General features: G+C 35.4%; 3 protein-coding genes across 3 annotated transcripts; 2 read left to right on the forward strand and 1 right to left on the reverse strand.

Moving 5' to 3' along the window:
- The first annotated feature begins 1,987 nt into the window (after positions 1–1,987).
- Positions 1,988–6,248, forward strand: LOC143609596 (cytochrome P450 CYP82D47-like). Its single transcript, XM_077084309.1, has 2 exons — positions 1,988–2,995; positions 5,532–6,248. Exons 1-2 carry the CDS (start codon positions 2,048–2,050, stop codon positions 6,162–6,164), a joined length of 1,581 nt encoding a protein of 526 aa, XP_076940424.1. The 5' UTR covers positions 1,988–2,047; the 3' UTR covers positions 6,165–6,248.
- Positions 6,249–8,644: 2,396 nt separating this feature from the next.
- On the forward strand, positions 8,645–10,977 carry LOC143608713 (cytochrome P450 CYP82D47-like). The gene is made up of 2 exons (XM_077083673.1): positions 8,645–9,771; positions 10,315–10,977. Exons 1-2 carry the CDS (start codon positions 8,815–8,817, stop codon positions 10,945–10,947), a joined length of 1,590 nt encoding a protein of 529 aa, XP_076939788.1. The 5' UTR covers positions 8,645–8,814; the 3' UTR covers positions 10,948–10,977.
- Positions 10,978–14,984: 4,007 nt separating this feature from the next.
- LOC143608719 (peroxisomal membrane protein 11A-like) lies at positions 14,985–15,680 on the reverse strand. Its single transcript, XM_077083676.1, has one exon. It carries the CDS (start codon positions 15,663–15,665, stop codon positions 14,985–14,987), a length of 681 nt encoding a protein of 226 aa, XP_076939791.1. The 5' UTR covers positions 15,666–15,680.
- Positions 15,681–17,202: the final 1,522 nt, after the last annotated feature.

Consider the following 17,202-nt stretch of genomic DNA (forward strand, 5'->3'; position numbering starts at 1 on the left):
GTTTTTTATATTGTGTTATTGGTTGTTCATTATGATTTTTAATTGGGTTTTTCTATGCATTGTGTTATAGATTTTGGTCATTGTGTTATAGATTTTTCATGCAACATTATTTTTTAAAAAAAAAATCACCATAATAACAAGCGTTTTTTTATCTTTAATATAAGTATTATATTGTTATATAAAATAAAAAAATAGTAGGTTTTTTATATTGTGTTATTGGTTGTTCATTATTATTTTTAATTGGGTTTTTCTATGCATTGTGTTATAGATTTTGGTCATTGTGTTAACAATTGATACTCATATTAAAGATAACAATTAAAACAAAGATTACGTCATTGTGTCTTTTTGTTTTTCATTGTGTCTTTGTGCTAATCATTTGTCTTTCTACTTATCATTGTGTTATAGTCATTGTGTATTATGTTCATGTCATTGCGTAATATGTAGTTTTCATTGTGTTTTACGTTTCAGGTCATTGTGTTATATGTATTCACCATTGTGTTTTATGTTTCAGGTCATTGTGTTATATGTATTCACCATTATGTATTACGTTTCATGTAATTGTGTAATATGTATTAATTATTGTGTTTTATGTATTAGATAATTTGTTATTATTTTATCATTATATTTGCGTATTATTATTACACAATCGTATTATTAGCATTTAAAAAAACATAATGATGATTTGAAAGACACAATGACGAAAATAAACACAATGACAAACAGAAAGACACAATGACGAAAAGACACAAAGACACAATGACCTAAATTTTTTCTTTAATTTTTATATAACAAAGTCAATACTCATATTAAAGATAAAAAACGCTTGTTATTATGGTGAAATATTTTTAAAAAAATAATGTTGCATGAAAAAGTTATGTACGTTTTAAAATGATAAGGGAATTGACATGTGACTTGCATATGAAGAGAGAAAATATAACTATTATTTTTATACCCTTTTACATTTGGCCCCCACTTAACACATGTTAATCAACTATGACTATTTTTGTTAGTCTTTGTAGAATAATTTAACCATATGATAATGATAGCAAGATTATAAATAATGAAAAGTTAAATATGGTTGAGATAGCAAAAGATGAAATGTCGTTTTAATCTTATCATTTAAATCTAGTTGTAAGCAATAATTTAAACCTCGAATAAGTTTTGTATGCTATACTTTTTTTAAAAGAAAGTGTATTATTGTTATAAGGATGCACCTAAAACGACCTATAAAACCTATTAATTTATTAGAAAATTTGTTTTGTCTCACAAAAGTGTACTATTCATTAATTGTAATGTTTTTTCCTTGCTAAGGGTGCTGCATTCATAAGCAATCCCTTCAATTAGTAGGGCATTCCTCCACTTTAGTACAAACAGTTAAACATAAAGGGAAGTATATAAAGGAAATAAATATCAAATAGTTATTTAAGAGTATTCAATATCTAACTAGAAAATACAAGGAAATGAAGCTAATCATAACGAGTTTTTTTGGACTCGTGCGTTGTTTGCGCTTGTCATGGATGTCATAGGTTTGATTCTTGATTAGTCTTCATAGCATTATCACATGAACTAGTTCAACAACAACAAAAAAAGTTATTCTTCATAATAGTGTTATTCAATTTTTATGAACTAATTTTAGTTAAAGCATATCACTTTCTATTTCCATTGAGTTTCCACTCAGGGCGTGATTGGGAGCGTTTTGGGAAGGGGGCGAGGCAGGTCACGGGCGTGGGGTGGGGCGGGGTGGGTGTGAAAATTAATAAAATTCAACACACATGTTCTATATACCCTTGTTTTTATTCAGTTTTGTTTTTAGTGGAACCGAGTGTGATCGCCTTTGCCGAAAGGAAATATGTATACAACAACACAACCATCCGTTGATGATAAGATAGCAATACATGGTCATTGGTTAACGTGCTTCTTGGTGTGTGACTGTGATGTATAGTTGCTATATAAAGTTGGCATTTGGTGCCCCTGAAACTCAATAACAATAACTCTCATAATTCTGTTTTTGTATTAAAAGAAGAAAAAAAAAAAGAAAAGAAAAATCATGGAGTTATGTATACTCCCATTTTCACCAACCTTAACATCCATTCTTTTTGTTTTTGTAATAGGTTTCCTGCTTCAGATCTTGAGGAGTTTAAAGAAGATAAACAACCTAGCCGCACCACAAGCAAAAGGTGCACGGCCAATAATCGGACACCTGCACCTTCTAGGTGGATCTCGACTACCTCAACATGTTTTAGGTGACATGGCTGATCAACATGGTCCTGTCTTCACCATCAAGCTCGGTGTTCGCAATGTTTTGGTTGTGAGTAGTGGAGAGGTGGCTAAAGAGTGCTTTACCACAAACGATAGGGTCTTTGCAAGTCGACCCAAATCAAAGGCAGCAGAGATCATGGGCTATAACTATGCCTTGTTCGGGATAGCACCATACGGGGATTACTGGCGAAAAGTTCGCAAGATTATTACGCTTGAGATTCTCTCTCAAAAACGAGTTGAGATGCTCGGACATGTTCGAGTTTCAGAAGTTAGAGCGTCAGTTATGGATATCTATGACACGTGGCTAATGAACAAAGATAATGAAGGTTCAGATAATATGGTAAAGGTGGATATGAAACAATGGTTTGGGAATTTGGTGTTCAATGTTATAGTTAGGATTATTTCAGGGAAGAGATTCCAGATCAACGATGAAGAAGGAGTTCGGTTTCAAAATGCGGTGAGGAGATTCGTGGAGTTGTTTGGTGCGTTCGTGGTGTCCGATTTCATTCCTTTTACAGGTAGTTTAGACCTAGGAGGATACGAGAAAGAAATGAAGGTAGTAAGTACGGAAATGGACAACATCATAGAAGGATGGTTAAAGAAGCGAAAAAGTGAGCCTCAACCACAAGAAAGAGATCAAGTTTTCATGGATGTGTTGATTTCCGTTCTCCAAGATGCATCTAAAGAGGATTTCGATGGTTATGATCATGATACAATTATCAAAGCTACATGTCTGGTAAACTTAGTTAACCTTTGTCAATTACTGCATATATAATATAAGGGCGTATCTTAAGGGATGGGTCTAGTCAAGAACAAAATAAATTATTTATTTTTCTAATTAAAAAAAATCACAAAATAAATCATTTACTTTTTCGATTTAAAATTTTATAAGATATAAGAGAAAAGTTGAAATGTATATTTATTCACCTCTTAAATTCAAAGTTGATATGTGCCTAAATTTAAATTTCATTTTTTATAAAACGTATAGCGTATACATATGTACTAAGTCCTGTGTAAACTATATTAGCTACAAATAACCTAATTACTTATGTTTAAGTAAACTTTTAAAAGTTAAAGAAAATACATTAACAAATTAGATTGCCAGGACATACCTAATAAGTTGGTATTAAGCTCAAACTGAACCAAAAACTAACAATTTGGTTTTTTGAGTTTTTTAGAAGATTATTCAGCTTTTGATTTGGTTTCAGCTCGATTTTGATTTTTTTTTCTTTGTGTCATTGGGCTTGAAATTTTTGAAACAACAAAAAAATTGGCCAAAATAATGAATTTGGGCATAAATCTTCTTGTTAATTAATAATGAATTGATGATTATACATTTTCGCTAAAATAATTGGGTTATACTTTTTATTTAATTCTTATAAGGTTGTTTACTATGATGGTGCTTTCAAGTCCCTCTACGTCATCGCCACATAGCAAACAGAGCTTCAAAACTCTTCTTCATAACGTCCCGTTGTGGTTTATAGCCCTCTTACCGCCACAATATATATGTATGTGTGTGTATGAGAGAGAGAGAGAGTGAAAAGCATGAGGGTCCACACCATCCACTCCTTTAGCGCCGATCTTCAGGAGCTACGCCTCCCCCCCCCCCCCCCCCCCCGGGGATACCGCCCCTTCTACGCCTCCCCACGGCGGTGTTTCCTTCCTTTACCGCCCCAAAACCGCCTCTTGAACGCCCATAGCGTAAAGCCTAAAAGGGCACTGCCATTTGTCTACGTGGTTTGGTCACTTTTATCACTTCCGTCCAAAAGATTTTCTTTAACATTTCCGTTCTCATTCTTTTATTTATTCATTTATTTTTGTCATTTTAGTCCAATTCATCAACTACGTTAGATAATATGTGAAGGGAGGCGCAACTTATTTTAAACCCCTTGTTATTATATTTCTTTAGACACTACCATAATAAGTAACCAACCCGTGATTCATTAATCCCCCAAAATCTTAATTGCTATGACGGACTCCATTTCAAGTTCATCAAAAGTGCTCACGAGTATTCTAGGAACCATTTCAACTGCTTAGTGCCGGAATCCACAAGCGTTGCCATCATCGGAGCACACGGTTCAACCTTAGCATTGTCGCTTGGACCTCGCTAGAAGATGAGTGAGACCAGGATAGGAGCATGTGCAAGTTATGTTTCAAAAAAGGGTTGCAAAAAACTATATGATAGCATTCACATCCCATCCCCATAGATTAATTCTTAAGTTTAATAATAAATGACTAAAAACATAGAAAAGAAAGCACCTCTAAAAAATCGTATCCCTCGTCTCCGTCCGTATCCTCAATATTTTCTTATAGGAGGCAAATTATTCCTCAAATTTGTTAATTACTATTCATATTTCATATCTTTTTTTTAATAAATTTTTAATGGTAGACGTGAGTGGAAGAAATAGAAAAATAGTAAAAAGAAGAATAAAAAAGTAGTTTTAATTGAATATTGATAAATATGAGAAATGAGATGTAGGAATTTTTTAAAAAGTGAAAACAAATTTAGAAAAAAAATATATGATTTAGTATTTTAGTTAAATTATAGAGTTAGGAATGTGGGATGAAATGTGAATGCTCTAGGTTGGTTGGGATATTATATTTTGTTAAAAAGCGTTAAGAAAATGTATTTATTATTATATTAAATTGTGAAAAAATATAAATATACCCGTGATTTAACGGAACAACATGGATGATGTTAGGTGATTGAACGTAAATGGCAACTTTAGAATTCATGGGGACGGAAATGCTAAAAAAAACTTTTTGGATGGAAATAGCAAAAGTGAGCAAACCATAGAGACGGAAAACGCAACCTACTCTTCTTACAAATTACTTCAAATTAAAAATAGAAAATGAAAATCCATACATGCAGTTTGGTTCGGGTATTTTTCAGTTTTAATTACATGCAAAACCGAAACCAAATAAAAAGTTTGGTGTATATAAAACAAAAAACCAAATAGAAAGTTTGGTGTATATAAAACACAAAACCAAACAATCGTTTTTGTTTGGGTTTGGTTATTTCAGTTTTGGTTTTTCTGTTACAGGTAATTTTTTTCGATGTCATGCACACTTATAGTAATAACTAAATAGTAAAAATCTTGAGAAGAGATGAACTATAAATTAAATAAAATAAAATGATTTAGGTGTTTTTTCCTTCTTTTTATTCTCAGAATAATATATTAGTGTTTTGAAATGAACCTCACTTTAACTTTTTGCTTAAGATAACTCAGTGTTGTTTATAATCAAATCCGATTACATTTGCAATCCCGCAGACAATAATAGTTGCTGCCTCGGACACAACAGCTGTGACTTTAACATGGGCTTTATCTTTGTTACTTAATAATCCAAAGGCATTAAAAACCGCCCAAGAGGAAATTGATGAACATGTTGGAAAAGGCAGGCTGGTGGATGAGTCAGACTTGAGAAATTTAGTTTACCTCGATGCCATTATCAAAGAAACATTGCGTTTGTACCCAGCTGCACCTCTCTCCCTTCCTCACGAGTCTATGGAGGACTGCATCGTGAATGGCTACAACATCCCGAAAGGCACGCGTTTGTTGGCAAATCTTTGGAAAATCCATCGAGATCCAAATATATGGTCAAATCCTTGTGAATTTAAGCCGGAAAGATTCTTGACTAGTCAAAAGGATATCGATCTTAAAGGAAAACATTATGAGTTGCTTCCGTTCGGTAGTGGTAGAAGAATGTGTCCTGGTGTTTCCTTTGCCTTACAGGTTTTGCCTTTGACATTAGCCAATGTGATTCATCAGTTTGTGATACACAAACCATCAAATGAACCAATTGATATGAGTGAAAGCTTGGGAATAACTACCATCAAAGCAACACCGTTAGAGGTCCTTCTTGCCCCTCGTCTATCCCTTAAAATGTATCATGATAGTGCTTGATTGATATATATCAGGCGTCAATCATTTAAAAACCCCACTCCAAATAACAATATCCCCAAGCTCTTTAGTAATAAGCTTTTATTAGAGCAGTTATATTAGTTATGTTTGCTTACAGTTGTAAACATGTCTATAAATAGAGATGGATGGTTTAGTTATTGCATGTGTACGAGAAAGCTATGTAAGAACGTTACGTTGCACTTTGCTCATCTGTTTATATTATGCTAGTTTACTTGGTTTCAAGTCCCATATATGTTCACGGCCATAAATACATAATCATTATCATATATATATATATATATAATTTCTTTTGCCTAATAAATAAATAAAATAAAAGCATTTATATTTCTTTGGTTTCTATCTCTCCCAACAACACACCCATTTAACACAATTCTCATTTCAAGTCTTAATAATGAACACAATTACTTAATACTTATCACATCTGATAAAGAGGGAAAAGACTGATTTACAGGAAACCAAACTTGTAGGACTTGGGTTCTATCTAAGGTTGGCAAAATGAATGGATTAGGTAACATGTTGAACGGGATCAGATCAAAACGAGGTCATGGTCAAATTGTGTTCGTGTCAAAACAGGTGTTTTTTTAAGATATTAATTTAGCTCGAGTCAAAACATATGCTCAACAAATTAGACTCCTCTTCAAATGACTAGTCAAGACCTCGTACCTGATCCGACTCATCTCTTCGGAAGCATGTATATAGCAATTATAATCCAAAGACTTGAGAAAATCCTACACTTCAAATGTTTAGTTATCAAAATAACCTTTGATAACCTTACCTTGAACATGAAAGCATATCATTTTCCAAGCTTTCAAAAGTTCAAAACTTCATCCGAAACTAGATACATTTCATCAAGATTCCAAGTGTTAAGGAATGAAAGGCATTAGAGATATTGAACATAACAGGCCAAAACACGTTAACATTTGGGGATGCTGGTGACAGATTTGGGGAGGCAATCTTGCTAAGCTTTTGAGAAAGCAAAGCTTATCGACAAAGAGATAGCCTTCATTGCTGAGTCAGCAGCAAATTACAAGAGCCTAGCCCAAGTTCATGCCACCAAGAATGCCACGCCAATTGACCAAGCAGACTTCTTAAAAGTGATACATAAGAAGGCCAACAAAGCCAAGGCTCTAATTATGTAATTGACTAATTATTGACAAACTAATTGTCTCATGAATAAATTTGAGAAACATTACATTTCAAATGTTTAATAAAAGCAACCTTTGATAAGTTTACCTTAAACATGAAAGTCGGTCGTTTTCCATGCTTTCAAGAGTTACAAACTTGATTTGAAACTAAATAGATTGTGTTGTATATATTGTGTAGTCTATAACCCAAATCAATCAATTGAACACACAAACAAACCTGGTAATCTTGTATGCGATTGTAGATGAAGAAATTGCAACCTGGATTATTCTTTGAATCGTGTAATCACTATCAGATAAACCTATTTGTGGGTTACACACAATGATTTATCGGATAAGACAGAGAATTTCTGCATATGGAATTGAATTTTGATTGTTCCATTTGATGAAGAACCAGAGAGAACCCTAGTAACCGTATGTTCTCCTGTATTTGATTGATCGAGAATATGGCTATGAAAAACCATCGGTTTATTAAAACCAATTACATGAGCCCAAGTAATAATCCATTACAAGCCCATTTAACTTTACGATTAAGTCCAAGTAGATAATTACATAAGCCCAAATAACGTTAGTATTAAATTAAGCCCGCACTCCCGCGTTACCTAACACGTTTAATCTCTAACGTTATTTTCTCGATCGACAAGTTAATCCAATAGCACTAAAATAACCAACAGATTGCATTAAGACTTCAAGATTCCAGACCACCATATATTAGTTAATCAAGAGTCCACAAAGATTCTCGACATTCAAATAAAAACTTAAAAATAAAAACAGCAATTCCTGTAAAAGTAAAAGAAAATCCATGCATAGAATCCATTTATTACCATTAAAATTGGATTTTCAAGATTTGGCCATTATTTAAAGTTTAAAATCTATGTTAAAGATTTTTGAAGCGTGCACACTTTCCAAGACATTGTAGAATTCTAAGTTTGATGATTTTTGATAAGTTGTATCCGGTAAAAGCTGTTAGACCATGTGTAATTGACCCATTCCTAGTGTCTCATCACTTAGTCGGGGCACGAATGCGTGATTAATGGGCTTTTTGGGTAAGGGGGTTAAGTGGATCACAATGAAATCTAATAAAATCAAACCAAATCGCATGCACACACATGCAGTGTACTCTTTTTCTAAAATTTTGTATTCAATATTTTTATTCTAGTGGAACCTTTCCACATATTAGTGGGTGTGATTAGGGAAGCCACTCCTGCCTACGTGTCATTGGAATTGCACTATTTTTTTTTCACCATTTTTAACGAGACTATTACACAAAGTCTTAAATAAAAAGTAAATATCTGTACAACAAAATAACCATCCGTTAGTGATAAGATAAGCATGGTCAAAAATAGACGACAACGAGGTGTGTGACAAATGTTTTTGTGGACGTAAGTGGTTGCTCACATAAAGTTGGCAACAACTGGGTAGACATTTGACTTTATACTCCTAAAACTAACTGAAAATGAATAATCATTTTCATAATTCTAAAAAAAATAATGGAGTTAAGTATTCTCTCATTTTCTCCAACCGTAACATCCATTCTTGTTGTTCTTGTAACAGCCTTTATGCTGCAGACCTTGAAGAGATTAAAGATAATAAAGACAACAAAGAACCGAGCTGCACCTCAAGCAAAGGGTGCATGGCCTATAATCGGGCACCTGCACCTTCTAGGTGGATCTCGACTACCTCAACATGTTTTAGGTGACATGGCGGATAAACATGGCCCAATCTTCACCATCAAGCTCGGTGTTCACCATGTTCTGGTTGTGAGTAGCGGTGAAGTTGCCAAAGAGTGCTTTACAACAAACGACAAGGCCTTTGCAAGTCGACCCAAGTCGAAGGCGGCAGAGATTATGGGATATAATTATGCCATGTTCGGCCTTGGACCTCATGGGGATTACTGGAGAAACGTCCGTAAGATTATTATGCTCGAGATTCTCTCTCAAAAACGAGTTGAGATGCTTGGGCATGTTCATGTTTCAGAAGTCAGAGCATCCGTGAAGGATATATATGGCACGTGGCTAATGAACAAAGATAGTGAAGGTTTAGATAATATGGTAAAGGTAGATATGAAACAATGGTTTGGAAACTTGGTGTTTAATGTTCTGGTTAGGATTGTTTCAGGGGAGAGGTTTCAGGACAATGATGAAGAAGGAGCTCGGTTTCAAAATGCGGTGAGGAGATTCATGGAGTTGTTAGGCGCGTTTGTGGTGTCGGATTTCATTCTATTTACAAATGGTTTGGATCTGGGAGGATATGAGAAGGAAATGAAGATGGCGGCGAAAGAGATGGATAGCGTCATTGAAGGATGGTTAAACAAGCGAAAGAGCGGGGAGGAGAAACAAGAAGGTGACCAAGTATTCATGGATGTGCTCGTTTCGGTTTTACAAGATTCATCTAAAGAGGATTTTCCTGGTCATGACCATGATACAATTATCAAAGCCACATGTTTGGTAAACTCTCTATTAACCTTAATCAATTACTACATCATTATCTGCTTCACGTGACATGCAATCAAATCTAACATTTTCAATTATGTGTGCAAACAAGATGAGCCGAGCATGTGCTAGTTTATGTTCGAGCTTGTCTCGTTTTGAGCTTTAATTTTAAATCTCAAACTCAGCTCGTGAGTACTTTTTCAAGCTTGAGTTTGACTCGTGAGTAGTTTTCAAGCTCGAGCCAACTTGTTAATTATTTATTAATTAGTTTATATGCATTTTTTTCATATCTATATTATACTTCAATCTATAAAATAATATATGTTATTTAGTTCTTTTATCATAGGTTTATATATAATAATAGTTATTATATAAACATTATAAAAGTTAAATGCTCTTCTGGGATTGCTAGCAGGGTTAAGTGAAGCCCAAGTTTGTACCTTAAACAAGCTTAATCGTTTAACCTCGGTTGAATTCGAGGTTTTAGCGAGTCCATATCGAGTATCTCATGAACTAACAAACGTCTTAACTTATTTACACCTATTTGCAATTGCGCAGTCAATAATAATTGCCGGTTCGGACACAACAGCTGTGACTTTAACATGGGCTTTATCTTTGCTACTAAATAATCCAAAGGCATTGAGCACCGCCCAAGATGAAATCAATGAACATGTTGGAAGAAACAGACTGGTGGAGGAGTCCGACATAAACAACTTAGCTTACCTCGACGCTATTATCAAAGAAACATTGCGTTTGTACCCAGCCGGACCTCTCTCCGTTCCTCATGAGTCAGTGGAGGATTGCATCGTGAGTGGCTACAACATCCCGAAAGGCACGCGTTTGTTAGTAAATCTTTGGAAAATCCATCGCGATCAAAATACATGGTCAGATCCTTGTGAGTTTAAGCCAGAAAGATTCTTGACTAGTCAAAAGGATATTGATCTTAAAGGAAAACATTTTGAACTGCTTCCATTTGGTAGTGGTAGAAGAATGTGCCCTGGTGTTTCTTTTTCCTTACAAGTTTTGCGTGTTACATTAGCCAATGTGATTCAACAATTTGTGATGCACAAACCATCGAATGAACCAATTGATATGAGTGAAGGTTCAGGAATAACTGCGAGCAAAGCAACACCATTGGAGGTCCTTCTTGCCCCTCGTTTGTCCCTTAAAATGTATCTTGATAGTGCTTGATTGATATATACCAGGCATCAATCATTTGCAAACCCCGCTGTAGTTAACAAATATGGCCAAGCTCTCGTTACTATAGGCTTTTGTTAGAGCATTTATACTAGTTATGTTTGTTTACAGTTGTAAACATCTCTATAAATATAGAGACGCATGGTTTAGTTATTGTGTACGAGAAAGCTATGTAAAAACGTTATGTTGCACTTCGCTCCTCTCTTTATATTATGCTAGTTTCCTTGGTTTCAAACCCCATATACGTTCACAGCCATAAATGTATATAATATATTAGTATATCAATTTCATAGTTTGTGAATATATTTTACCTTAAAAATAAAGAAAACAAAAGCATTTATATATCTATGGTTTCATCTCTCCCAACAACACGTCCATTTAAAACACAACGCGGATTTTTAAGTCTAAATAATGAACACAATTATACTCATCACATTTGACAAAAAGGGAAAAAACTTTGATCTCCTTGAAACCAGACTTGTTTGATTTGTTGGGTTTCTATCTAAGCTTGGCAATATGAACGGATCAGATAACATGTCGAAACGGGTTGGTGGTCAAAATGTGTTTGGATCAAAACAAGACTTTGTGTAAATATTTTAATTAGTTCGAGTCAAAACATGTTCTCAACAAATTATCCTCCTCTTGAAACGAGTAGTTAAGACATGCTACCTGATCCGACCAGTCTCTTCAGTTATCCAACCTTTAAAAAGAGTTAAAAACTTCATTTGAAAGTCAATAGATTGCACCCAAAGTCCAGACTGCAAGATTCCCAGACCACCATATAAAAGTTAATCAAGAGTCGAAAAGTTTCCCACCATTCAAACAAAAGCTCAAACATGATTTCCAGGTATGTTTTCGCCGCTTGTGAGCGGGACCCGGTCACAAACGCTTGTTACTCGAAGTAGTTTCCACTGGGACAGTTGTAATAAAGATGAGCCCCGGATTCATCCAATCCCACCACCAATAGACTCACACCGTATGGACGTTTCAGTTTTTCTTTATCTTAGCGTAAATGGACCATGTGGATTTAGATATATTGAAAACAGTGGAGAAGGTAAAATATAGTATTCTCTTAACCGATGCTTTACAAGGGCAAGTTCAAGAGAGGATCGATAAAGTTGGTTATAAGATTGTCAAAGTATGCATGAATCCCAAGATGAAGGCTCGTCTAATGCAACAGGTTTTCGGTTCCATCCTTAGGAGTTTGTTCTCGTATTTCTCCCTTTGGTCTCTAATTTTGTGTTTTGTTTTGCATGTTTTCTCTTTTTTCATATTTTACGAAAATAAGCAGATCTTTTACATGAGCATATATGCAACACTTAATTATAACTAGACGAGCCTAAGCCCGAGCCTAGTCAAGCTCTAGCTCAGCTTAAAAATAATAATTATTATCGGGGAAAAAAAAGAAAAGCCGTTTAGTGTATTTTTCTGGTGCCACGTTTGAGTATATTTAATGTAATGCTGTTGGCAATTCATATTTAATTGTTGACAAAATCTCACCACCAATCTTGTGGCTTCCATTGCTACTTAGTGTTCATCGAATTATAATCTCATAATATCTCAATGCAGTATTAACAAGTCACCAATTTCCTATTTTGATTAAAGTGAATGGAGAAAGTTGGTCGGACCACGAGTCTTAATCTGCGATATGGTCTTTCAAGGAGATCGTTCGATAACGAAGCTAGCTCTTCTACTATGAATCAGCCACCACCTGTGACTGTGAGGAAGTCGGACAACGACATTGACTTTGAAGATGTATTTGGCGGACCTCCAGTGTGGACGAGATACAGTTATAGTGGATCTAGAATAAAGCCGTGGGAGGAATCCACGATTTCTCCCAATGCATCTGTTGATATGCCAGTTTTCGGCGAGACTTATGATTCGCCAAGAACAAGTGACGATTTCTTCAGTGATAATTTCAGGAGAAGCCACGAGACTGTCCGCTCTGGTTCTACCATATTAAATCCTGCCAAATTCGAGCCCCTTGCGACTTCAATTCCTGAATTCAGGTTATGATCATTTCTGTAAGGGGTGTAAACAAGCGAAGCCGTGACTTACTCGAGTTCGGCAAAGGAGTTGTTTTTTAAAGCTCGTGCTCGGCTCGTTTATTATTACTAATTAACTTATATTAATTTTAAAATATATTTATATATTTTGAGAAAAATCTTAAGCGAGCCTAAGCTTGGCTTGAGCTCGTGTAGACCAATATGCAGTTGTTAAGGCACAACAAGCCAAAACGAGCTTCCCATACAAGGCTCAAGCTCGGGCTTGATAACTAAAAGAGCTTTATTTAGGGCTGTGACTCAGGTTCGTTTCTAGCTATGCCAGTTCCACAGCTTATTACATAAACAAGTTAGACGTATTTAAGTTACTTTTGATTACTTGATTAGGCTATTATTAAAAAACGATCATGCTGCTACTTTATTCAAATTCCTTCATGCAATTAACTGAATATTTGATATTATAATCAACTATTAAGTTATAGGGTTTTTGCTTATGAAAATCTACTGTTAGTTATTAATACTGACACGTTGTTTTGGATTCATCATCTTGCCTGCAACACAACTTCTCAGAAAGAATTCAAGTCAATCTGCCGGTCAAACATTGTTATCCCGTGAATCTAATGCAATTGACCAGAAGTCAAAGAGTATAACAGAATCCCCAAGCATTGAATTTCACTTTTCCATATACAAATGGGCCAATTTAGGGGTACCATTGTTGATGTCTGCAACAAAAGGAAGTATTAAAGTTAGTGCACTATCATTAGACAATATGCAAGATTCAGGCTTTCAAAATGAAGAGCATGCATTACTACAAGATGAGATTGAAAGAAAAGGTAATTTCTGGTTTTACAATGGAGGATATAGTGAAATGAGTTTATGATGTCTAAAAGGTGATTATAATTTATTATTATGCGGATTTAGGTTACGAAGACGCTGGAACTAAAGAGAACAAGGAAACAGCGAGTGGTAAGAAAAAACTTGACGCAAAAGAGATAGACTTCGAGTGATAAAGATGAAGCAAATAATGATGGTGTTGGATCACCTAAAAACCGAGTCAAAGGTATGGTCAAGGGTTTCTTAAAGATTTGAAGAAGAACAATTATTAGTTGTATACAACTTGAGTTGTACAAATACCTATAACAATAAGAATTATAAGTTGTATCTTGTGTAATAATGTTACATGGGTAAATTAAACAACTTTTCATCAGGCAAAATTGGAAATTTTATTATCCATTTATGTCTTTTCTTTTGCAAAAATAAATTTATGTTTTTTATAACAGTGTTGTATCCTTAATCCTTATCAAATATGGCCATGATTGTACCAAAATACTTTTGTGATATTTTAAACTGATGTTTATGGGCATGTAATCAAGTCGATTTAACGTTTGGTGTTTGCACGATACGTAAGATACCCATAATTGAGTAGAGTGCCATGTAAAAATTTGAGACGTGAAAACAGTCTCTTGCAGAAAGGCAGAGTAAGGATGTGTACATCAGGCCCTAGGCAGTCTTAACTCTTTCTGGACATCACACATGCGGGAGTCTAGTGCTCGGGATTTGCCCCCACTTTTATAATATGTAAGACACCCCGGTTTGAGTAGAGCGACTAGAGAAAACCTCATATAATGAGAACAAATATATATTGTGCAGCCTAAGGTGTATCTGTACCAACTAGCATAGATGGTCTTACGGTGCTCGGGTTGTATGCTCTGCGAGTCGGACAGACTTTTAAAATATGTTTTAGTTCAGCTTCTGGCTTCTCTCTTCCGTAGCAGATTTTTCGTTTTTAAAATTCCACTGTTAATTTCATTTCCTTCCTCTGTTTGTTATGTCAAATACTTAACCTAGCATCATGTTGTTTTTATCTTTAATTCGTGCGTAATTTGCCAGCAAGATCTTTGAATCACAGAAAAATTAGGTTCTTTAAAGACAACAAAATAGCATCCCTTCATTGGTCTTCTCTAATTTACACAAATCCTAGACGAGCAAACGAGCAGTCAAATTGCAAAAACCGTACCTTTTATGTCGTTAGCAAGATAACCAATTCTTATGCGTACTAATAACCGCGGACACCATCCCAGCCGACGCCAGCAGCATCGGCCCCGTAAGCCTCCCCTTTCCGTCTCTCACATCCGCCACGGCCATCAACCCATCCGCCAAATCCTGCACCAGCGACAGCCTCTTCATCAACTTCTTCTCCCGCAACTTCTCCAACTTCTCTTCCATTTCCACGCAATCCTTCCTCTTTTCGATTCTCGAAACCAAACTCGCTTCATCCTCCAAAATCCCCTTCAAATCCCTAACTTTCAAACCAATACTCCCAACATACCCAACCAACTCAGCCCACGCACTAACCTTCTGCAAAGTCCTCAACTGTTTGGCATCAATCAGCCCGGTTTTCGCTAACCAAACAAACTGCTCAACGAAGTAATACAAACCCTCACCGCCGTAGGCAATGACTGCTAGTATAAGATCGTGTGCAGAGTCGAGTTTGGCTGATCGGAATGAGTTGATGTCTTGGATGAATTTTCCGAGGCGGAAGGCCTTGCGGCTGAGTCCGACGCTGGATTCGAAGGACTTGAGGCGGTGGTGGGACGGGTGGGTGGGTGGGATTAGGCTGGATGAGAGGATGATTTTGGTGGCGTAACGGGAGATCTTGAGGAGCTTGTCTACGCCGTCGCGTTTGGCCAGGTAGGATTCCAGGTGCATGAGGAAGTCTCGGGTGGGTTTGGGTGAGTCCATGGTGGTGGACGGTGGAAGTGGGGGATACGACGGCGATGGTGGCTTATATTTAGATTCAGAATCAGGGGTTGTTTGTTGACTTTGACCTGCTTAACGTTTTGTGTTTTTTTATAATACCACCACATTTTTTTTTATGTTTACTTCATCACATTCTTTAATTTTAAGAGTCATGTTCCCATTCTAGCTAAACTATGTTGTCTTAACAAGGTTTACGCTAGTTTAAGGGTTTGGTTTGGGTATTCTCCTGGCAAACCATACCACCGGCTGTCACTTGACATTTGTTGTGTAGCAACAAAAGCATAACTCTCTGACGTAACATACGGTGGGACGAAAACTCTGGTGCGCTCGGGATCTAAAATGACAGGCTTGCAAGCTCTAGATCAAATTCTTTATTGTCAATATCCACCCAAAATGATATAAGTGAGGATCAACCTTAGGTCTTCACTGGAAAACCCAAGCCTTCTTATCACTCGACCCATGTTGGATAATTAATTAATTATTTTTTAATTAAAATGTTTTTATTATTCAAATATTATACTATGCAAGTAATTAAAATGAAACTAGTTGATTGTGGTTATCTAATATCTTATTATCATTGCAAATTTGCAAGTGTTATGTTATGATCAAATATCAACAGATCACCCATGAATCTGATTAAAATCTAAAATCAACCTCAATAGGATTATAGATTCGGTTTTTGATTTACAGTTCGAACTATAAACAAATTCGAATCTGGATTTTGGTTTCAATTGAATTATGAGTTTATGTATTACATATTAAACCAGCATGAATTAGAACTAGGCATTTATTTATTATTTATACGTAATAATACAACATTTCTAGTTTTCTTTCTGCAATGTGTCTTAACATACTTGGAAAACTCTTAAACCTTGAGTCTCTTTGTTGCAATTTCGTCTTTTTCTTTCTATTTCGGTTTGTTCGATTTAACTTGAACATGAACTTTGATGTCAAAGCGGTCTGTCTTTTAAATCTAATTCTAACTTATTCTGAATTTGAATTTACTTTTAAAAATGTCAATTCGAGAAAACCAGTCTTGGGAAAATCGAAAATGGTTCATGTAACACCATAATCGAAAATGGTTCATGTAACCACCATAACGTTAACCAACATAACCGAACCGATTTTAACCGATAACTGACATACCCGGTGGGTCGGTAACAAATTTTCAAAAACCGCCAAATGTGGGTTGATTTTGGTTCAAGATAATTTCAAACCCGCCATAACCGAACCGACCCATTTATTTAACCAACAATAACTTCCACCAAACATGTTGTCAGTTTATATCATTTCGATGTTTTTGGTTCAACGCTTGTTATCAAGTTAACTTAAATTTCATTGTTGGATTGTATAATGCACTTTTTTTGAATATTTGATATCAATATTATGGATTATATATTTTTTTGGATTAAGTTGTGTCATTTTTTTATTTTTTTTGGTAATATTTGGTACCAAACTTTTTAACATAAGTACATTGTTTTTGTTG

Source organism: Bidens hawaiensis, unplaced genomic scaffold, assembly GCF_021521415.1.
Source record: "Bidens hawaiensis isolate Kalapana, Puna unplaced genomic scaffold, B.hawaiensis_p1.1 tig00002181_1, whole genome shotgun sequence".
NCBI classification, from domain to species: Eukaryota; Viridiplantae; Streptophyta; class Magnoliopsida; order Asterales; family Asteraceae; genus Bidens; species Bidens hawaiensis.